This window comes from Xenopus laevis, chromosome 5S (assembly GCF_017654675.1).
Source record: "Xenopus laevis strain J_2021 chromosome 5S, Xenopus_laevis_v10.1, whole genome shotgun sequence".
Classification (NCBI taxonomy): Eukaryota; Metazoa; Chordata; class Amphibia; order Anura; family Pipidae; genus Xenopus; species Xenopus laevis.
Genome location: NC_054380.1, coordinates 69,863,442 through 69,887,810, shown reverse-complemented (window position 1 = coordinate 69,887,810; position 24,369 = coordinate 69,863,442). Strand labels below are relative to the sequence as shown.

The 24,369-nt window shown below is 40.1% G+C and overlaps 1 protein-coding gene across 1 annotated transcript; it reads right to left on the bottom strand.

Annotated features, from left to right (window-relative positions):
* Positions 1-926: 926 nt before the first annotated feature.
* On the bottom strand, positions 927-23,731 carry LOC108717961 (failed axon connections homolog). The gene is made up of 6 exons (XM_018265420.2): positions 22,026-23,731; positions 17,742-17,877; positions 11,469-11,665; positions 10,070-10,287; positions 9,794-9,910; positions 927-2,043 (listed from the first exon to the last, which is right to left on the bottom strand). The coding sequence occupies exons 1-6, from the start codon at positions 22,286-22,288 to the stop codon at positions 1,760-1,762; spliced, it is 1,215 nt and encodes a 404-aa protein (XP_018120909.1). The 5' UTR covers positions 22,289-23,731; the 3' UTR covers positions 927-1,759.
* Between the last annotated feature and the right edge of the window lie 638 nt (positions 23,732-24,369).

Genomic DNA, 24,369 nt, shown 5'->3' with positions numbered 1-24,369 from the left:
ACCCAGTCCCTGATTCCTGACTTGTCCTGCTTGTTCCTCTGACCTGTTTATTCCTTGTACCTGCTACATCCTTGATCTGATCTCCTGGTTCGACCCTTCGCCTGTTTCACGGACTTGCATTGTTTGCCGCCTGCCACTGATATCTTGCCTGTTCCTAGGACCTGTATCGCCTGCCGCCCGCCTATGAACTCTTGCCTGTGTACACGGACTTGCATCAGCCTGCCCCAACCTTTGGTTTGTTATAGTTCTCATTTTACTTCTTATTATTTGTCTTCCGTTTCAACAGCACCAATTGTTTATAGTTTACCATTAAACTTCATTCTGAGCACACTTCCATTTCCTGGTTATTCTAACACCAAACATGGTGTCGCCATGTTACCATGCATTTCGGCTCCTACCTGCTAACCACACACTGTTGGTAGATCCTGACAGACAATCCCTTGTTCTATAAATCCCGATGCAATACTGGGTGTTAAAGGGGCAGTTCAACTTAATAATATTTTTTAGAAAGTGATATTTAGAAGCAATTTTCATTAAAGTCATTTTCTATTCTGCCATTCCAAAGGGGTTATTTATCAAATATTTATCAAATTTTCTGAAAAACACTCCAACCAAATCCACAAGGACTTTTCCCCCTATTTATCAATGAATTTTCACGAAAATTTCCTGTGCACGAAAAAATCAGAATCATGCAAGTTTTTTCGGATTTGTTGCTGAAAACTGCGATTATATCGGATTTGACGCCTGAAACCTCTAACTTGTTGGGATTTGATGCCCAAAACCATAAAATCTTCAGATTATTGAATGAAACCAAGCACAAATCAGAATATCTTCAAATTGTCAACGGGACATCTGCCATTGACTTCTACATGAACTCGGCAGGTTTGAGATGGAGTACTTTTTTATTCTGACTTTTAACACAAAAAAATGTAGGTTTTTTACCTTTAAAAGTCAGACTTGAAAAATCAGACTTCAATAAATAACCCCCATTATATTCCCTGGTTTCTGAGCTAAGTGTGGCCCTTACAAGCAGAAAACATCATTTCAGAAGGTGGAAGATGCTGAACAAAAAGTGAAATAAAAAAAAACTGCATAGAATTTTCTTAAAATGGTTCTGTCTAAATCTTACAAAAATATAATTTGTAAAATGCCTTTTACCTTTTGCCTTTAATGTCTGAATAGGAATAAGTTGTTGAGAATACCAAGGTCTCTTCATCAGACATATCTCCATATGTAATAAAAGGCACTAAGTTTGCCCTAGTGCAGTAACCAATAGCAATGAATCCATAGGAAGCATTTACTGGTCACCTATTTAAAAGCAAACTTCTTATTGGTTGTCACAAGGGCAAACTCAATGCCTTTTATAACAAGTGGGGGTTGATGCACAAATGCCCCTCTGTGAGTAATGTGTTTCATCAATTGTGCACAAGAGCAAATGTATTAAATTTACTCCCAATAATGCAGAGTTTTTACTAGTTTTAACATCTTCACATTTTACTTTTTGTCAAAACGAAACTCCCCAAACCCAGAACCCCCCCTGCTCCACTAAATGGCTACCATTGTACCACCCTCTGCTAAACAGACTTCTATTTCTTGTAGTTAAACCTGTCTCCCAGGCATAAGGCTTGTTTAGGCCAACGATATGTGCAAAACCTGAATTATTTATTCTAACTAAACTAGCCTGTATGAAGTATGTGCAGAATTTAGCACTGAGGCTCTTAATCCTGTAGAAGCACTCAGAGCAGAGTTTTGGTGTGTGTCACTTGCATTGCTCATGATCTGTAAACTCATCCATGTCTACATCGGAGTCAAAGAGCGAATGTCCTGTGAAATCTGTGTCAGGAGTTTGGGAAATACTGTTTCCGTCGTCTTCGAAGGTACCAGTCCTTGAATAATAACTGAAGTCCTGGAACGGAGTATGAGTTTTGCTGTCCTCTCCGCTGTCATCTGATTCATACGTTGTGTTGTCATTGTCATCGTGCCATTCTGGCCAAAATTTCCTTCTGATTCTTTCACAATACATTGCGAGGTTGATAAGTTCTCCTGCAATAATGAAAACAGAGAGTAAGTATGGTCAATTTGCTGCAACATGCTTCACTTCCTTATCCAGAGGCTACAATATGTATAAAGGCAGGATGATGTAAGAAGTTAAAGGTTAAGAAAATCACTTTTCCATAGCACACTTAAAATCATATAAACCCCCATCCTTACTTTCTTACACTAAGTATGTTTTAATTTGTAAGCAGCACATGCCTATCTATCCCTTATAATTTAATGCAAGTACCTATAAGAAATACACCTTCTAGCTGTGATCCTACTTTACGGAGTAACGACTACAGTTTCCTTGCATAACTCTGCCATGCCACGTGTAGCCAGGCAGTACGTCCAACCTTTGAATCCCACTGTATTAGGACCCAGTGTCGTACTGGCCCACCAGGATACCAGGAAAACTCCCGGTGGGTCCATTGTCAGTGGACTATGCTTCTAACCATTTATCCTATTTCATGGTCATTCCCTATTTATTTATGGGAAAAAATGCTTAATAATGGAAAAATAAAGTAAGCAGATTTAAAAGACTAGGAGAATAAAGAGGTTAAGTCAGGAGAAGAAGAATAATTGTGGGCCCACAGTCTAAGGTTTTCTGGTGGGCCCCTCAGATCCCAGTCCGACACTGTTAGGACCAATATACATACCTTTACCTCTCCCTATTTAAGGGGGATTGTACAAATTTGTAGATTAGGCAGACCGACCCTATGTCTGTTTGTAACTGGACTTGGCCTTGTTGTATGAAAAGATTGATACAACAATGCTGATTTCCATTTTGAGAATGCTGGGAAGTATGCAAAATTACTTTTTTTCAATTAAATCAACCACTAAGTACATGGGTATCTATCAGGAGTTCCTTTTTATACGCTGGTGTGACCTGTGTGGCCTATGAGTGATGGAGCAGCCATTATCTTCTCTCTAAACAAAAAAAAAGAATTTCATACATTTTCAAAGCTATTTTATAAAGCCATAGCTATATACAGAAAATGATGACATAGCCAACTCTGGTATGCGGTTTGAACACATGCAATATCAAGTGATTACTAAACTCTATAGACTTGGTATACTGCTTTGCAGATTATCAGGAGCTGCCACTGTCAAAAGTCGGCTCTGTCAACCCCTTTGCCAAGGACTATTCAAGGACACAAAGGAGTACAGACATACTGTACTTAAATCACAACTGTACCCATAAATGTTCTTCCTAAAGTGTGTATAATACATGGCAATACTTATTCAGTCTTGTTTTAGGGTATCCCTCTGTGTACAGGTTCTGAGAAAACTAAAGATGCTCTTGCAGCTAACGCTTTCCTGGAGTTTCCATTTATCTTGATAGCTGCAGGCGCTCAGCCGGAGGAATTAAGGCACGTATTATCTTGATCAAATGTGGCTTTTATTCACGCAAACAATGTGACAAACAGTGGCAATCATAGTGCAATAAAGGCTTTATTGCACTATGATTGCCACTGTTTGTCACATTGTTTGCGTGAATAAAAGCCACATTTGATAAAGATAATATGTGCCTTAATTCCTCCGGCTGAGCGCCTGCAGCTATTGAGCTCATCTTGCATCGTAGTAGTTGGAATTGGTTGCGCCTGTGGAGCTCTCGCGGGATGCCGCTGGAGGGGGAGACGTGATTCTTGGACGCCGAGTTAGGTGAGCTCCGCTAATTTTTTCCCTATAAACTTACTTCGTTTCCATTTATCTTGCCTCTCTCCCAATGACATGAGGCCATAGCCCTGACACCCAGGAGTGATGTGGATGGTTGTGGCCAGCCAGCTTGAAAAATAGCAGACAAGACGTTGGGCATGGTCTAAATTTCAAATTCCAATAACTTTTAGTTGTGTTTTTGCCATATAGTTTAAATTAAGACTAAATAAAACTCTAAATAAAAATATATTTATGTTATGGAGGTTTAATTTGTTAGATAGTAGGCAGCTGTCTGTTAGGGGGTTATTTATCAAACTCCAAATACAAAAATCACCAAAAAAAAAATCAGATTTTTTCTGAATTTATTATACCATATGGCTGAAAAAAAATCAGAATCCGAAAATCCGCCATCTCCAAGCTGTCAGGGTCCTTTAGAAATCAATGGCAAAGGTCCCATTTCAATATCATGGTCCACGCTGAATTTTGGACAAAAATCAAATTTTTTTGCATTTCTGTTGGCAAAAGTCCAATTGTGGTGGGAAAATCGGACCTTTTTGGCGGAAAAATGTGATTTTTTTCGGATTTTTGCCCGAACTGTTTTAGTGAACTTTTTCTATGATAAATAAGGTCCAATCGGCAATTTGGAGTTGGTTGGACTTTGTTTAATAGAAATAATGAGATAAATAACCCCCTTACTGTAGAAACTAGGTCTGTCTTACTTGCATTCTCCAACAACAGATGCTACACTATGACCTTAAATAATACCCCACATTTAAAAAAAAAAAAAGGCACAAAGTTTGCTCTGCAGTAACCCCATAGATCTTTTCTTTTAAACAGGTGGCCAATTAATGCTTTCTGCTCATTAATTGCAATAGGTAACTAGACCTGAAGCAAACTGTGCATCTTTTATTAATAACCTTCTGTATGAGTGTAATACGTAGTAAGGTTTTGTTTTTCATATAGAGAGGAACAACATAAATGCTGAGAAGGGTGGGTTTAATAACAGTTTACAACAGCTTAAATTAGAATAGCTTCTTTGTCTTCTTAAAAATGCATTTAGCACATAATCCATTCCTGGATGCGGAAATCTTAAGGGAATTCTTTACAGAAAAAAAACACTAGATGGCAGTGCAACATTACAGGAAATTTAGTACTGGACACTTTTGCAGCACATTAATATACAAAACATGGCACAATGTACAAGCTAACTACATTTTACTAACATGGGTTTCATTTGCTTGTTTAGGGAGGTCACAGCTAACCAAGGAGCATGCCTCGAAAAAATTTTTGTGTGTTTGACTTCATTAAAACACAGGGGCTTGTCCCCAACATTACATTTGCATTACAGTGATTTCATGGGGGGGCAATTACTTTAAGGGCAGTGCACCAGGCGAGCCAGGGTGTATTTTGTGCTATTTAGGATGGTCTCAAACTGCTACCTGGGCTGTCAGTTGTACAACATTGTTACTTATGTTGACTTTATGTTGAAATTAGAAAGAAAATGTTTTTGCAAGGACACACCGTAGCCCTTTTCAGGCTGAAGGGGCACGGCCCACTGTATCCAATGTGAATATTGTGGCCAATCTTATAGTGTTATTGAAATATTGCTTCAAATTAAAATGTTTCCACTGTACACTTTCTTAGCTTCTTATAGATGTTTATGGGATATCATGTGCAGAACTGAGAAATAAATTCTATCTTTAGAGTCAGAAAAACTATATATATATTATTGATAAAGAAAATAAGTGATTTTTTTTCTTATGCCATGACAACCTGGGGACACATTAATACATAAAAAACTACTTCTTGAATGCTAAAAAATAGCCTTTTGACTACAAATCTAAGGGTGATGACCTATTAGGAGATTCATCACCCCACGATTAATCTCTAGCACAGGCAACTAATCTCCTCCAGGTGTTTTCCCAGCAGCCAGAATACAAATCACGGCAGAGAAACACAAGGAAACGTCAGGCAACTTTACGCCAACTTGCATGTTAGCTACTGGGAAAGAATTTTGAGATTAGTCGCCTGCCCTAGAGAAGATCACAGGATGACTAATCTCATATGTTATCAATCTAAATTTACTTAAATGCCAGTTTGTTTTTCAAATTAGTCCCATTCTAATTCAGTCTGCTGACTTAGGTAAGTTATTAGGTTCTCCTGTGTCAACAGGCACAGCAGCAGGCCCGGACTGGCAAATGCCAGAGGGGCTGCTATAAGGTGCCATAGAAAGTCAGTATTTAGTGGGCTGGTGGGGGCTGATTGGGCCTCTATGTGGGCTGATTGGGCCCTGTGTACCTGAAATGCCAGGGCCTATTTTAATTCTCAATCCAGACCTGCACAGCAGTGATCAATTTGGAATGGAAAGCAGGAAGGACTGATGCTGAATGCAACTGTACAGAACTATACGGAAAAACAAACGCAGCTACTTTTAGTGAAAGTGGAGCTACACACAACTGACTATGGGAAAAGTGAGCTTCATTTGCAGACGCACACAAGCCCTGTTGTGTATCTGAAGCTGAAGCATATGTAGATTATGCTGAACTTGTGTAATATGTAACTGAAGAATAGAAATAATCAGTGCATTGAAGTAAAGCAAAGGAACTGGGAGCAACTGAGCAGCTTGCTGCAGATAGCTCCCTCTTGTAGCCAATATCATACACAGAATCACAGAAGGTACAGTTCTGATGTAGAATATTGCTCTAAAGCACTTCCATAGCTAGATGTTCCAGAAATATGCTGAACAGTGAAAGGTACTTAGTACAACCTTTATTATCCTCTGTGGGAAGCAAATTATCATGTAAGTGAGAAATTGTACTCTAAAATTGTAACCCATAGCAACCAATCAGCATTTAGCTCTGATCTCTCAGCTGTGATGAGATATTAGTTACAATTGGATGGTTTGGGTCAGACCAGTGGACTACACATTTTTAACTCTGTGAATCTGATCGGCCCTTGCGAGTTAGATAATTAAATTAGAAGTGCACAAATAATCCCCAGCATGATGGACAGTTGCTGACAAAACATTTGCAAGAAAAGGGAAATTTAAAGAGTTGTATATTGGTAATCTAATTATGCACCTCTCCAAAGATGGAGAATCTTCAGTTTTTCCTGTTTGCCCTCTTTAGCTCGAGAAATAACAAAAACATAGATATGAAATTAGGCAAAAAGCATGATCACCACAAGTTCTATTAATTGAACTCATGTTGAAGAGCTTAGCAAAATGCTCCATATATGAGCACCATTAGGAATATATACAGTATATATATTCAAACTGGAAAATCCTTAAGATTCCCAGCAGCTCAGAATTTTATTTTAGTCACTAAACATACTCCTTTGTAAAAGTAGGCAAATGGGTCCCTTCTTCGGGAAGTGTTCAACTGCTTTGATCAGTCAAGCACCATTATGTTCTAAGATGTGTTAGAGCTCAGCAGCTACATTGAGTTTTAACAACCCACAGAGCCAAAAAATTACTTAAGCAGCCGGAAGTGAATGCAATGCATTAGCATCAGCAGTTAGAGAAAGAGCTAACTAAATATGAAGGGGTTTTGATATATATTGTACAGGACTCCAGGGGTGGATCCTGGACAACAGGTATATTTCCCCTTTATTCCTGTACCTGAAAAGATGCACAAGAGGGCTAATTACTGCAGCAGTGCAGGAAATAAGAGAGCCCTGAGAGTTCAGGAAGGGGGTTGGTAGAGACACGTGAGGTTTGCAAAAGGAAAAGTGTTTGAAAATCATTCTCCTCGCTAAGGATCAAAAGTTTTGCAAGGCTCGATGAGTCTGAACCCTAAATGGGAAAGTTAACCGTTTTTCCAATTCTGCAGTGCATGAAAGTTGTTACTTTATGCTGAGACTAAGACTTTGTTTAAGTTGTCATGTTTACCTGCTGAAGATATGGCTTAAGTTTGAATAAGAAATAAAAGGACATTTATTCTACGGCTGTGTTGTGACCGTAGTTCATGGGCGATCCCACTTCACCTGAACTTTACATCTGGTGCTTGGTTCGAGTATTTGCACTACAGAAAAGGCCAAAAAGGAAAAAGCCAATTATCTTACATATGGAGAAGTTGCTGCAGCAGTTGGCAGGAGCCACCATTCAACTTGCAAGTTGCAGTCCAGCAGGAAACCTCAGGATCTCAGTTAAAGCTACTGACTGAGACAGTGCAACAGCTCACCCAGGGGAGAGAGCCAGTAGCCCAAGCAGTCAAGTGGTTACCAGGGCCAGTAATGTTTTACAAAAGTTAACCCCCAGCGATAATGTTGAGGCCTTTCTCACTACCTCTGAAGTGAGGAGTGGCCCTGGGATAAATGGTCTGGTCTCATTGCTCCTTTTCTGTCTGGGGAGCCTCAAAAGGCTTATTATGACCTTTCCCCTGAGGATGCTATGGACTACACTTGGCTTAAAGGGGAGATTCTGGCCCGTTTTGGGGTAACTTCAGCAGTTAGAGCCCAGTAGGTGCACAACTGGACTTATCAAGCAAAGCTTTCACCTCATTCCCAGATGCATCATCTAGTACAGCTATTGACCAAATAACTGCAGCCAGAATCCATGTCGGACACACACATTGTGGAGTGGGTCGTGTTGGACTGGTATTTGGGATTGCCTGCTTCTAGCTTTGCTTTTTTTCCATTCGAGAAGTACCCCAAGATTCTATTTTTTGCCCTTTGAATTGGTGTATGGGCGATGACCCCGGGGGGTTACTTGATTTGGTAAAAGAAACATCGGAGAGTGAGACCACCCCCTATAGAACTGTCATAGAGCACATTGCCCAAATGCGGGAGAGGATTGCTAATGTGATGCCAATGGTGAAAGAGCATCTCCGGAAGGCCCAAGAAACACAAAGTAGAGTGTACAATCAGCCAAAATAAGATATTTCCAGGTTGAGGACAGAGTGGCGGTACTCATCCCTACAGTAGAGAGTAAGTTACTAGCTAAGTGGCAAGAACCTTTTGAAATTGTTGAAAAGGTAGGGGAGGTGGATTACAGGTACACCAGCCAGGAAAAAGGAAACCCTACCAGATCTACCATGTTAATTTGCTAAAGCCCTGGAGAGATAGGGAACCAGTATCCACTGGGGTATCCAATTGTCCTAGTCCCCAAGCCCAATGGAACTATACGGTTTTGTAATGTTTACAGGAAGTTGAATGAGGAATCCAAATTTGATGCTTACCCTATGCCTCGGGTTGACGAACTTATTAAGAGGTAAGGACAAGCCAGGTGTATCACCACCCTTGATCTTATTAAAGGGTATTGGCAAATACCTATAACTTGATAGGCTAGGGAGAAAACTGCCTTCTCCACCCCAGAGGGGCTTTTTCAGTATAAAAGGATGCCTTTTGGGCTCCAAATTGCCCCAGCTACCTTTCAACAGGCAATGGACAAATTGCTACACTCCCATTTTAAGACCACCTCTGTCTGCTTAGATTTTATTGTAATTTTCAGCACTGGCCGAAAGTCCAGCAGTGCTAGACTCTTTAAAAAAAAAAGGTGGATTCACAGTAAATTCAGAGAAATGTGCCCAATTTTGCTACCCTGGCTGCCCCTTTGACAGACTTGACTGAGGGCCAGAAGTCTGTCATGATTAAGTGGAATGACAATGCAGAACAGGCCTCTAAAGAACTTAAGTCTGCACTGTGCCAATACCCCATTATGGTAGCCCCCGACTTTAGTTGAGAGTTTATAGTAAAGACAGATGCCTCCAATTCCGACCCCCCTAGACCACCAGGGTAAGTCCTCACACTTTCTAAATCACTCCTAATTGCATGGATTACAGGGGAACCCTAAAGCTACCTCCAATGGGCAGGTGGTAATTGCAGGATTCCCACTGCAGCCTGCATCACTAAACAGATGTAATTTTGGACAACATACCAACACAGAAAATTTTTATAGCAAATGTGTCCAATTTGCAACTACACGAGTTTTGATGCAAGGGTTGCTGATCACTTGCATAGGGTGAAGTTTAAAAAAAAAAAAAAAACATTCTGGGTAAAACATTCTGCAAAATGTGTCAGAAACTGCACTGTGCACAATGCATTACATATAAGTAAAATTGATTTTTGTTTTTTTTTTTTGCATAATAAAAGATGCAGTCACCTTTAATTAATCTTTCAGGTCTTGTTCCTGGTAAGGTCCACATTGCTTGTGCCAAATGCCCAAAGACCGTGGCATCTAAGGTTGAGAACTTTGGTCCCATGAGGTACTTTTTATCTCCTAAAGGCAAAAGTATTTGTTATATTACAAAGTATAAAAAAACTGTTTCGCTTCTACATATGGTATGGACAAAAATCAACTTGGTAATTAGAATACAGATTGTGTGCATTTTAAGTATAACTAAAACAAATGGGAATTATAAATCTTATGGCACATTACCTAGAAGTCCAGCAAGAGATCGCATGTCTTTCTCCATTAAACTGTATATTTCTTCTTCAGAGAAGCGCCCTATGCCTTGTCCATACATTTCCCGTTTCACTATTCCTTTGGTAAGGTGGCACAGAATCCACTTCAGTAAGTCACTAAGAGGTCCAGTAATGTTTAGCATTTTCTGTGTTTCATCAAGATTCTCTACCCACTGACAATATGCTAAAGTCCTGCAAGACAAAATATAAATGCATTTATTTACTTTAGATGAACCCAAGTCCCCTTTGCTCAGTTGTTGCTGGACTACAAACCCCAGTATACTTTAATCTGTTATCAAGGTTAAGGCATACTAGGTGCTGTAGTCAGTAACATCAGAGTTGTATACTTAAATCAATATTTCTTAAAACTATTCCCCAGATCTCCAGGGTCAGCATCTGCATTGCAATGCAAAATAAGCCTCCAATGAGAATCCCATATGAACTGTGTTAATCAGGCTCCATGTTCTTTATTCCTGCAATCGGCGTTCGAAGCATTAAATAAACCTTAAAAGAAATATTTTAAAATTACTCAGGGTGCTTTTCTAATTAACATTACATTAATTATTAATTAGAGATATTTAAGTAAGCTGCTAATATAATGAATTTTGTAACAACAGTGCCACCTTTTGGTCAGTTCTTGTATCTGTACAGTCAAATATTTATACCATCAGAAGGAAAACAGAGACGTGTTCTGCTGTTGCTCTGCTCAAGAAGGAGATCAGAAGTGCCAGATGCCCTTTCCCATCTTTTTCCTGAGTAGAGCAACATTCAAACATTTTTCTATTTTCTTTCTGAACATATATCTCTTCGACTGAACAACTACTAACAACAACTAACCAGCAGGTTACAAAATTCATTATATTGGCAGTTAATAAAAGCTAAAATGAAATAATAATCACTGTATGCAAGATAACAGCAAGATAGCTAACACAGTCCTTGTAATCATTGGTAAATTCTCTTGTATCTGTAATTTTAAGTATTTTTGGTCAACTTCTTTAGAGAACTAAGTGGCACGGTGGAGCAGTGGTATGGAGGGCTTAGATCTCCTTCAATACAGAGTTTATAACCAATGGATTTAGTTGGAACTTTTCTATTTTCAGTTTCAGAGTACAGAGACCTGCAGCCATTCCCATGAATACATAACTACACTCTTGTGTCCTTGAGTGCTCTTGCACTTCTTCTGTGGTTTATAGTAAATGACCCCTAGTGTGCTGCATAAATCTTGAATTGTGAATGAATGTTTATATTTTGCCTTTCTATTTGACTAATGGACATTTATACTTACAATTTGGTTCCAGCCCTTTATTAGCTACTAGAAAGCTGGTGTTGAAGCAAACTTAAATGGAAGCCAATATTAATATTTGATTACTCACCAGTAAAAGTGTTCTTCCACCATTTTGGTGAAGGCTCTGGATACAGCTCTTTGGTGTGGACTAAGATGTTTGTTCAAGTTAGCACCAAGTTTCTCTTCCAAAAAGTCAATAATGAATTCAGTGCCAGATACTCTCTTGTGATTGTATTCTATCCAAGGCATTTTCCCCTGAGGTGACAGCTTCCCATCAAAGTAATTCTAAAACACAATATTATAGATCAGGGAGATAATGTAGGGTGAGCTGGGATACAAACAACATTACATTCTCTGTGTCGTGATACAACCACTAATTATGAATAATTTAGGGCAGAGATCAAATATTCTCCTTTGTATGTTTACTATTATGCAGTGAGCTACCACAGGTTTCTTAACACCTTGAGTACCAAAGATTTTACTTGGATTCATCAAACTCTAGTTCACATATGGTCAGCAAGATTCCTATAAGCAATGATTCTTAAATTGTTTTTGTTAATTCCCCTACAACCCACTGCATTTTCTACCACAAAGTGTGACAATCAATTATAAGAATAAAAACTCACTAAATCTCCTCAATTAATAGCTGATGAGTCCAACACACAAAAAGCAGGAGCACTCACCAGCCTTCGTCTCATACTGTGCTGCAACGTACAGCCAAACCCCCAGAAGGCATAATCCAATCAAAGCAAAGCCCCAGCGGGTGGGTTTAGTAATTAAAAACAATCCTTTATTGGTATCACTTAAAACTTGGAGATCATATAAATATATCTCAGCAGCATATTTATATTATAGCTTTTGCAAAATAGGCTAGTCGAGTTTTTCTACTGAAAAAAAAATGCAACTCAAATTTTTTGATTGATTGTGCCCCAAAGAAGCAAAAAAAAAATCAGAAACTTAAAAAATCTAACTAAAACCTGTCAAATGCATGTAAAAGTCAATGGCAGAGGTCCCTTTAACATTTGAAGATGTTTTTTGGCTTTACGATTTTTCAGGTGTTCGCTCAAATAATTCAAGTTTTTCAGCGACAAACTCGACGAACCAGAGTAACACAAGAATTCGAAAAATTCACACAATTTGAATTGACACACTGATTTCTCAAAGAAAAATTATTGGTAAATTCAAGGGATTCAGGTTGGGAGCTTGGTCAAAATTTGTTTTATAATAATGTAAGAAAAAGTCAAGTTTAAGTTATGACCCCCTTGAAATTTGGGGGGGGGGGCTTTTTATAGTGGTGTTTCATCAGTTCATCTATAAAATTTGACCGAACTTCCATTCACAATCTGGCTTAATTTACTAACAATTCGGACAGAAAATTGTCCATGCAGGAAAAAGATTGTGCGACAAATCGAATGGAGTAAGTTCTTTAAATTGGTGCACAAAAAACCCGAATTATTCATTATTGAATAAAAAACTCAGATATATTGGATTATTGAACAAAAACCAGCATCAAACAGAACAAAGCTTTTGACAATCATGAAAGATTCCCGTCTTACCGCCGGCTAAAATGTAAATCTCCGGCACTAGGAGCGATTCGTTTTACGAAGTCGCCCAAAGTTGCCTCACGAGTAAACTTTGTGCGACTTTGGAAAATGAACCACTCCGAGTGCCATCCCGCCAGGGATTTACATTTTAGCCGGCGGAAAGGTAGGGGAGGCAGTTCAGGTAGATTAGTAGCCCCGAAGAAGAGGAGATTTGTCGCCCGCCGACTAATCTCCCTGAATCTGCCTGTGTGCCCTGACCCTAAAAAGAAAAAAAATGAAAAGAAAAAGCTAATGTACACTGCAAAAGTGCTCAGAGAAGCTCCCTGGATATGTTCAATCAATTGATTTTTGGGTTTATTTTTCTCTATATATAATGTCAACACTTTACAGAGATTAATGATCATTCACATCAATTTCAATCTCCTTTACAGGGAATCAGGACTGTGTAGAATGTGGAATGTGAACATCTTTTTGCTTATTTCTTATTAAATACATTTAGTAAATATAGGAATGTAGTACAGCACCAGACATGACTTTGTATTTCCATTATCTGTTAGACTACAGCAGCACTTCAATAAAAAAAACAGATGGCATGGTTAGACCATGGGTAAGGGCACTGGACCTCATGCATTTTGGACTTCATGCCCTTAATCATAGGCTCACAGAAGTGAGGTCATCCCTTGATATATAGCACCTACAGGATATCCTCTATAGGATATCTTAAAAAATAACATTCATTTATTTCACTAATAATTTAGAAACACTTGAATGCATTATAAAATCCCGTGACTCTTTGTCGATTATAAGTACCTCAAACATGTTTGCTTCATAATTAAGAATTTCACGGAGAATAATTAAAATAAATAAATAATGTATTTCTCCTTCATGGGATAAATATAGACAGGTAATTTCAAATTAAATATTCCGACCTGTGCAACCAAAGTCAAAATTCAGTATACTTCACATAAATTCAGGGGAAGCAGATACTATGTCCCATACAGTGTTTTAACCACTGCAACAATAAGTAAATAATTTATCTCTTAAAATGCAAACAGTTACAGAACATTTTATTTTTGTAAAAATGACCGATAACATTGGATTGAAAATCCATGCCATCTGTAATTATATTACATATTTTACAATATTGGGCTCCCAATTTTAAAGTATCTTTAAAAGTCTCCTATGAACCCGGCTTCATAGTGCAAACCAAACTTGGTGCCATCATCTTACTTTCTTAGGGACACATTTCACTATTAGCCAGCATGTCATTAATATTAGTGTAAAACCGAGTATTTGCTTACAATTTTATATATCTGACCAAAATCTTTAGCATTAGTAACAAGAAAAAATCTAAAAAAATGATATAAAAAAAATCTAATTTTACTAGACTTGCTTTCTCATTCAAGGTTTTCACTAATTCCACACAATATTCCCTTCTATTAGCCCTCTGGTTCTTTAGATTGCTCTTTGAAGGGTACGTCCAGGGTACAACACCTAACCTAACAAGCTCACTGTACGGGATACTGTTCAAGGTATGGTTTAAACTGGATTTATGACTCAATCTTCCCTGTTTGGATATCACCTTTCAATGACAGTTCTAAAAAGTGAATCTCTAAAAGGTCACAAATATTCTCATTTGACCTGAAATAGGTATTTTCCAAAAATGGAAAACAACCATTTACAATGACCCTGTGCCATGCATGGGGTAAAAATTAGGGATGCACCAAATCCACTACTTTTGATTCTGCTGAACCCGAAATCCTTCGCGAAAGATTCGGCTGAATACCGAATCGAATCCTAATTTGCATATACATTTTTCCCTTCCTTGTTTTGTGACAAAAAGTCACACGATTTCCCTCCACTGCTCTGATGACTACAATAGCCTATTTACAACTATAGTTGTCTTTCTAAAACAAGCATTTCATTTTTACCAATGCATAGCAACAGTACATATTTATTTAACCTATGCCCTTCATATTTCATTTAATATATGATCCATAGCATTGAACAGTGCAATTGCTCAAAGCTGCTAATATATTCTGGCTGCTTCACTGAATTCTCCTGCTTCTGACCTGCCCAATTCAATTCTTTGCCACACCCACTTTACATATATTTTGATTTCCAGCCATGCAGTCTTAAATTACTCCATGTGATCAAACTAAAAGTGAACAAAATAAAAAAGCCTTTTGAATCAGATCATCCTCCTCATTTGTCCCTTTTGCCTCATTCTTTGCTTATACTAAGACCAATGGCCATTATGTCACCAATTACTGCATATATGCCAATAGGCTATGATGGGGTCAACCAAAATACAGAGCTGCTCAGCACATCAGGAGCACAAAAGAAATACAAGCATTGGAACCATAGACATTATGAATGGCTTTGGTTTTAGCCATTGTGGCTGCATTTGTAAAATGAGCCCGTACAAATCTACAGATGCCCTCACCTGCAGTGATTAAAATCAAATTGCTAAGACTAGAGATCAGAGATGAGAATAAATATAGAAACACAAGTTTGCAATTTTATGAAAATGTAATTCCCAACCATCCACATTCAGTGCTTTGATTAATAATTTATTTACCAACTTGCAATGAATATAAATTTGCAAATTTTCTTGCATAAGAATATGTGATCGCCAGTTATCACATTCACTGAAAAAAACGCTACATGCAAATTAACGCCCGGTCGACTATTCAGCAAAATGTGGAATACACAAAATTGACGCTAGAATATTCGGCAAAAATTAGCGCATTAAAGTATTTTTTTGAAAGAAAATTCTCAAGGGGACTCCTGTCAGTTTGATGCTCGTCAGTCCTTCACTGTGAAAATATTACTTATATATGTGGATTCAGTGTCGGACTGGCCCACAGGGATACCAGGAAAACTCCCAGTGGGACCAGGTGTCAGTGGGCTCTCATGCTGCTAAACTGTCACGGCCAGCACCCGATACCAGAACAAATGCCAAGCACCCTGGTCTCGGCTTGGCTTCACCAGTAGTGTGACCACCGTTGGGCTTCGGGAGGAGCCCTCAGCTTACTTGGGTGCCACCTGGACTTAACGAGGGGTGCAAGGCGAGATGTTCTGGCTGGCAAAGGTCACAGTACAAAAGGACAAGGCAAGCGGATGGTCAGACAGGCTGGATCGAGGCAGGCGGATAACAGAATCATCAGGAAGGCAAAGGGTCAAAACCAGGTGATCAAACAGATGGGTTGAGGCAGAATCGGAGTCAAATAACAGGCAGAGGTCAAACCGGAACGTCAAACAGGAGGATTAAGCAGAGTCAAGGTCGGTTTCAGGTAAGGGTCAGGTTCCAGAGATCAGAATAGTCAAACAGGCAGGCAAAGGGTAAAACCAGATAATCAGGAACAGATTCACACAGAATAGCAACAGCTAAAGCACCAGGAACAAATCCTATCACGGGCACTGGACTACACACTGAAGCTCCCTTTAATACTATTTGAATCTCGCGCCACTGCGCGCTGACGTGATGCGCACAAATTCCAGGAAGAGGTGCGCGCGCGCACCCTAGAGCAGCAGAGATCAGCGAAACAGACGGATGCGGCGGGCGTCCCCGCCGAGGGGGCGGCAGGCGTCCTTGCCGTCCCCCCACTACACCACCAGGGTAAGATTCCCTTACATAAACATTTGGACTATTTCACGGTCATTCATTATTTCTATGAGAAAAATGCTTAATAGATTGAATAATAGATTATAGTATGTAAAGAAAAGAGACTAGGAGAATAGAGGTTGAACGAGGAGAGGAAGAAAATAGTACTGAGAGTGGACCCCTAGTCTGAAGTTTTTGGTGTGCCCCTGGTCTAAGGTTTTTTGGTGGGTCCCTGGTGTCCCAGTCCGACACTGTGTGGATTCCAATAAATGGGATGTCTTCTGTAAAATGACAGGTGTCTATTGTCCATACATTTATGATTTGTGTATACTTATATTTTTTTTGTTTAGATTCTATTTTCAGAGTGTAAGGTCACTATCAAGTTTATAAAGTTTTGAAGAAGCATATCAATAAGTTTATGATTTCTATTGTATTGACAGAGTGTAGTTCAATAAAGTTTATCAATTTTGAAGAAGCATATCTGACCATATTTCTGTTATTAAAAATTGCCATAATAAACGCCATAAAACAAGACTATTTTAAAGCAAAAATATTCGCCAACTTATTTTGTCACCAGAAAATTTGAAACTTGCTGAAATTAACGTAAGCTGGTACGTTAGCGTATTTAACTCCAGTGATTGCAATGATTTGTGAGCGCATCGCCAGGGCCGGAACTAGGGGTAGGCAGAGTAGGCACCTGCCTAGGGCGCAAAGCTGAGGGGGCGCCAGGCACGTACCTCCTCTGGCTCCTACCCCCTAGTCCGGTCCCCTCTCTCCTGTCTGGACTGTCCGTTCACGTCGATTGGCGCATGCGCACTGGCATCAGTTCGTGCATGCGCGCCAGCAGTAATTTGCGCATGCGCGCCAGCAGTGATTCGCGCATGTGCGCCAGCTGTGATTCGCGCATGTGCACCAGCGTCTGTGCGGGCCAACGTCTATTTGCCCATGGGTGCCCCCCTTCGGCGCAACAGCTGGCCAGGTTGCCTAGGGCGCATGCCCGCCCTGGCCCGGCTCTGAGCATCGCCATTAAGTAAACTTGGTCACAGTCACTTCTATTTGACCCTGTACTAAGCATTTGTAGCTACTTTTTGCCCAGCCTTTAAATGCCGCATGGAAGTAATTTCTCTAAATTGACCTTTAAAATCCACCTGAAAAATAATTATTTTCTAAGAATATGCATCTATTAAAGAACTTTTATAACAAGGTTTACCTGATATGGTAAATCGGCCATTCTTAAGTAAGTTTCCATTTTCAGGCAAAATGGAGATAAACTGGGAACCCCATTGTTTGGTCTGGAAAACTGATGAAGAATAATAGCGTCTTTAGAATCCACCTCTTGCTCTTTCCTAAAAAAAAAAATATTATTAATAATATCTGTCAAAGATATACTGTATTTAAGAAATAATTTGCAAAGGATGGAAAGGTGGCACTCCGGTTAAAAAAAAGGTGGTTTATTGCAACAGGTCACAAACCAGCAACTCCCTTAACCATCAGCTTTTTCCACTTTTATATAAGAAATAATGTTGTACATGATTCCAGAACTAAACAGTCTCTTTATCATGAAAGTTAGGCACAAATACTTTTAGGGTCCATTTACCTCTAAATATTTAAATCAAAATTAGGGGTCCAAAATGTCTCTGCCTTGGTCCCTATACTGCTCACCTTCCCCCCTCCCCCCAGTTATATCAACAAAATGGTCTTGATTTGGCTGTCAGTGTACTGTGATTATAATCAATTGCAGCATAATAAAAATAACCAAGGCGGCTATTTTACAAATGCAGCTGCATTCCCCACTCATCACCCAATAGAAATGTACATCCTATCAGTAATAATAAAATAAATACATGAAAAACAAATCTCACATGGGAGGGGGGCTAATACAGTTAATAAGAAACAATTATTAGAGTATAATTTTATTTACATCAGGCCAAGAAGAAAGGTCCTATGAATTAATTAGATACCATAACTACCAGAATAGTCCAAAATAATATTTTACTAAAGCTTTATTTACATTGCAATTAACAGCAATAAATTATGTATGCTGAGAGCACATTTATCTTAGTAAGAGAGTCCAAATCATGTGTTCTTTTTTGAGCACATATAACAAGTTTTTCTGGGTACACAAACACAATTAGTAGTCAGTAAAGTAACTAGAGGGGGGCGGGCCCTGGCACACGACATGCAGCCGGGCCCCGCCCCCTCCATACACCCGGAAACAGCCGCAATTACTGAAGAACTCAGTGACGCGCGAGCTGCCGGGGGGCCCTGAGGCGGTTGGGGCCCTGGCCCAATCGCATCCCCTGCTCCCCCGGTAGTTACGCCACTGTTAGTAGTTACATTTTTAAAGCACAGATAGCATCCATATTGGAAGTGAGTGGGTCTCTTACTAGTACCTGTCATCATTTAGTAATGTTCAGGTCAGAAAAAATTCAACCGGCACCTGACCCAAAATGTTACCATTGTAGGACCAGCAGCCAACCTGTACCTCCATCTTCTTGCTCTGTACTCTACTTCTGTGAGTGCCTCTTCAAAGGGAGTCTTCGGGAGCAGAGAAGGAGTGTACTTCCCCAGTCTGACCCACACCTAAACTACAATGGTCGCTTAAATTTCAACCCAAACCCACCCAACTGCCGGTAAACCCTACTGGGTTTTGGGTCAACCAGCACATCACTAATTTCTATGAAAAGCCCTCACTGTAGCATAGCACATGTGAGCAGCAAAAGTGAAGCATACTCAGTGTTTACATAGTGATCATATTTACCCTAGGAAAAAACATAACTACAGACTAGGAGCTGCAGTATATCAGATCTGTATCTGTAAAGCACCACTGTGTTGATCCAGGTCCCCCAGGGCAAGTGATCCAATTGATGCTAAGGTCCCTGTGAGTACTGCCCAGTTTATATAAACCCATCTGTCTGTTCATTGTTCTTGGGCTGGGAACATAAAGCATTAATCACAATTTTTCTTTGCACCAAGCACCTAAACTGGGGCAACAAGCTGAAACTGAACAATTTCTCGATATGGCATTAATATAAGCGGTCATTTACAAACACACAAATGTCACACTTACTGACACCATGAATTAAAGGTTCTTGCGTTCAAACTTGTGTGGTTATTGATAATGGGGAAACCTGGTGCTTCACCTACCCTGAACATGGCAGTAATTCCAGGGTTACCACAGCAAGTGGCATCATTTCAACTCTGTGAGCCAGAAGAGTCCCAATGCCAACTCTGAAAATGATAACCATAACTTGCATCTGACTTCCTACCACACATACATGCAATTGCGTAGTTTTGATGCCAATGTGGTAGGCGCAACTGCCCAGGTGGTCAAAATTACATTAAAATGGGGGGGGGGCTGGATTATGGATGCACTTGTGGTCATAATAAATTACCCTTTTAGTGTTGGTAAGCAAAATTCTAAGTAAATTCCCTGGCATATGCAATTACTGTAGATATGATCTACCTATTTTGCCAGGGGCTGCAATGAAAAATATGCAAGAAGTACAGTTTCTTAACAATGTAGAATACAATGAATTAAGATGAGCTTTTTTCTATGAAAATCTAAAAAAACAAAAGAAGTACAGTTTCTTAACAATGTAGAATACAATGAAAAAAGATGAGCTTTTTTCTATGAAAATCTAAAAAAAACAAAAATTGTATCTTTTTGAGACCTGTATTCCTGAAATGCTCTTGGTATGTAAAATGTTAGAATCTTTCTCGGTACTACACTAGGACAATAAACAACACTACCCGTGATGTTTAATACATGCTTTCTGTTCATGTGACTCTAGAAGTGGGAGGAAAGGCAAATTACAGCAGTGGCTGCAGACTCCACATATTTGGGTGGGGAAAAGGGGGTACATGAGTTTGGTAATTCATTGTCTGTACCTGCACCACCATACATAAATAAGAGGGTGGTGTCAAACAAGAACCAAAGTTTCATCTACTTTGTACGGGAACCTACAGATTGTTTTCTGCCCTTACTGGGCAACATACGGTTTCTGCTTTGCATATGAAAGCCACTAAATAGCTTATTTTTCGTGAAGGAGTCATGTGATTTATTAAGTCCTAATGTTTTGTTTTCAGGGAAATGCAAAAGCTAATTCAGACAAGCCACAGTCATTTTGGAACAAAGTGCTTTGGACTGATGAGAAACAAATTGGGTTAGTTTTGGTCATAACAAAAAGCACATGGCGGAAGAAGAACACCGCATTCCAAGAAAAACACCTGCTACCTACTGTCAAATTTGGTGAAAGTTCCATCATGCTGTGAGGCTGTGTGGCTAGTTCAGGGACTGGGGCCCTTGTTAAAGTCGAGGGTCGGATGAATTCAACCCAATATCAACAAATTCTTCAGGCTAATGTTCAAGCATCAGTCACAAAGTTGGCGTTACGCAGGGGTTGGATGTTCCAACAAGACAATGACCCGAAACAAACTTCGAAATCTACAAAGGCATTTATGCAGAGGGAGAAATACAATATTCTGGAATGACTGTCACAGTCCCCCGACTTGAATATCATCAAAAATCAATGGGATGATTTGAAGCAGGCTGTCCATGCTCGGCAGCCATCAAATTTAACTAAACTGGAGAGATTTTGTATGAATGAATGGTCAAAAATACCGCCATCCAGAATCCAGACACTCATCAAAGGCTATAGGAGGCATCTAGAGGCTGTTACATTTACAAAAGGAGGCTCAACTAAGTATTGATGTAATATCTCTGTTGGGGTGCCCAAATGTATGTACTTGTTTAATTTTGTTATGATGCATATTGCATAGTGTCTGTTAATCCAATAGACTTTATGCCACTGCTGAAATAGATAGATTTCAACAGCACCACACAGAGCTCCTGTTTTCATTCCCTGGTATGAAGAGAATGTCAGATAAGGGTCACTCAGTGCTGGGAGCATTGAATTATATGTTGGGTAGGGCCATGTTTTTATTCTGAATATAGCACAAAAACTATAAATCTTTTCTACACGAAATTGTAAAGTAAATTACCCAAAGCATTTCTGTTTCTAAAACTGATTAATCATTTGGGAAGAGCAAGGTTAACAGCAGCATTCTGTAATGAAGGAAAATCATTGTATAGTGAATTGTGTATGAAATAAACATTGATATAAATTGATAGAAAGGGAGGGAATGTGTGACATCCAAGGGCCAAACAAGAGCAAAGGCTGTGCTGCATACTGTATGTATATATATATAGACACCAATCTGAAGATAAACAAGAGGGAGGAGGCTGGTGTTAGTGGAAGTGGAAGATGAATGCTGGGGAGGCCTGGGGCTTAGCAGGACAGTGTGAATCAGTGTATAGGCTGCAGCATTATATTGATACAACCCACCTACACAAGCAATGTCACATAGTGACACAGGCTTATCTGCTCTCACAGCAATACACACAGAGCAGGGCTGCAGAATAACAAGCAAGGCCATAACCCATGTGAATAAGGGGGTTCATATTTAGGGCTCCCCAGCCTAGCTCCCTCACCTGATTGCCAGTAGTTCATGAAGGAGATATGCAGCAGCAGCCAGTAGGGCTCCCCCAGTTAGATATAGGGTTTTCTTCCACCAGGAATCGGATCCCAGCCCTGACATAACGCCTCCGTAATCCTGCAATGGGAAAGCGACGATGTCCCCATAAACAGAGCAATGCTCCTCCGACCCCCAGCACCAGCACAGAGACAACGTCTGATTCCGGCTCAGATCCAGCACACACGATCTGGACGAGACTAGACCAACACCCCAGTGCATACTGTGGGCTGCCCTCGTCCCCTGCACCCCGAGTGATGCATGAATAAAGGGAGACGACGGAAGGTGCGAGGGAGCGGGCAGGGGATGCCAGTGAGATGAGCACAGATTGGGATGTAGGAGGAGGAGGCGGCAGCCTCACACGGAACACTTAGATCCCCTCCCTCAGACGCTGCTCTCCGCTTCCTCTTTGTGCTCAGCTGATGTCACCATACTGTGCCTCGGGGACCGGCTGTGAGTGGGATCATATTCCAAGGGAGCGCCCAGCTAATGATCACTCTTATGGGGGTGTGCAGAGAAGTACCAAACGCATTCCCCTGACAATGTCCTAAAATGCGTTCTGTAGAGAAGCCCCAGCTACACTTATGAGATCAGCGGCATCCGCACAAGCCCTTGCTGCTCTAAATAAGCGTCAGTGTCAGTGTGTGCTAATAGGGATGCGATCTGGTACCCAGAAAAGCTGCCAGAAGCCCTCCCCACAACGAAGTGATACCGCACCCCCTTTTATAATTTAAATGAGACACCCAATATGTAGCGAACTTTGGTGGGTCACGCACAACGGAAGCCGATCCTGCCCCAGAGCAGCCGGGTAGCAGCACAGCAGTGTATCCTGGGGACGAGCCCTGCACCACTGCAAATCGGCTATTTTGGGCCCTCTGCCAATACGAGCTTGGGGAAGTGGAGTGGCAGACGGATTTCTGATTGATTATAATGGGACCTCACATCACCTCCCCCAAGCCAGTTCCTTCTCTCTTACTCTCACTACCCCCCTCAAATATTAACCCTTCTTTTACCTCTCCCTAGTCTTCCTCTCACACCGAGAAGCCCTGCCAGATCCATAACCATCTATGAAACCTTACAAATAGCAGTGTGGCTGAGAGAGCAGGCAGGACAGGGAAATAAAGCCAGGACAAGAGATCAGGATAGGGCGAGACATCACTGGAGCTTAAGGGGACAGGAATATATGACATACAGACTGAGGAGGAGACAAGCATCTTTGACAAACAAGGGGAAGAGGTAAAAGTCAGTGGCATAGGAATTGTGGGAAGATGAAGGCCTGGTGAAGACACTGGGGGCGAGGAAGATAGGATATTAATTAGAGGATAGGGACATATGTCAAATTAATAAAGTGGGATTTATATCTATTGGGGAAATTGTATATGAATTAGGAAGAGTAAGAGGTGGGATATTCATTTGGAGGGATTAAATTGAAAAGTGAAAAATAGGATGACATATGAATGGGTTGTAGAGGATGAAAATAATCTGCTGCTGTTGTGTGTTTGTGCCAGTGATTGCTGCTTCTCACTTTATATATACAGCAAGAGGCACTGGTACCAAAACCACATTAATAGTTTGCTTGGACCACCAATGCCCATTGATACTCAATATATCAACTGTGTTTAAAGGAATAGTTCAGTGTAAAAATAAAAACTGGATAAATAGATAGGCTGTGCAAAATAAAAACATGTTTTTAATACAATTAGTTAGCCAAAAATGTCTAAAGGCTGGAGTGACTAGATGTCTAACATAATAGCCAGAACACTACTTCCTACTTTTCAGCTCTCTAACTCTGAGTTAGTCAGCGACTTGAAGGGGGGGCCACATGGGACATAAATGTTGCAATTGATCCATAGCATGCAGCTCAGATTCAAACAGATATTACCCACGTGACGCCCCCCTTCAAGTCAGATTGGTTGCTGCCTGGTAACCAATCAGTGGAAACCAAGGAAGCTACAAATCAGGAAGTAGTGTTCTGGCTATTATGTTAGACATTGTCACTTTTATACTTTACATTTTGGGCTAACTATATTAGAAACATTTATTTTTCACTGGATATCCATTTAGCCAGTTTTTATTTTCACACAGAACAATTCCTTTAGAAGAAGAACTAAAGTCTAACTAAAGAAGTAGGCTAGAAATGTTGTACATTATGGGGCAGATTTATCAAGGGTCGAATTTTGAGTTCACGGGAGTTATTTAAAACTCCAAATTCCACCTATTGAAACTTAAGGCTGGTACAATAAGTTCAGTATGTAAAATATGGCATTTTTAACCATGTTTATTTTTAGAGGCTCACATCTAAG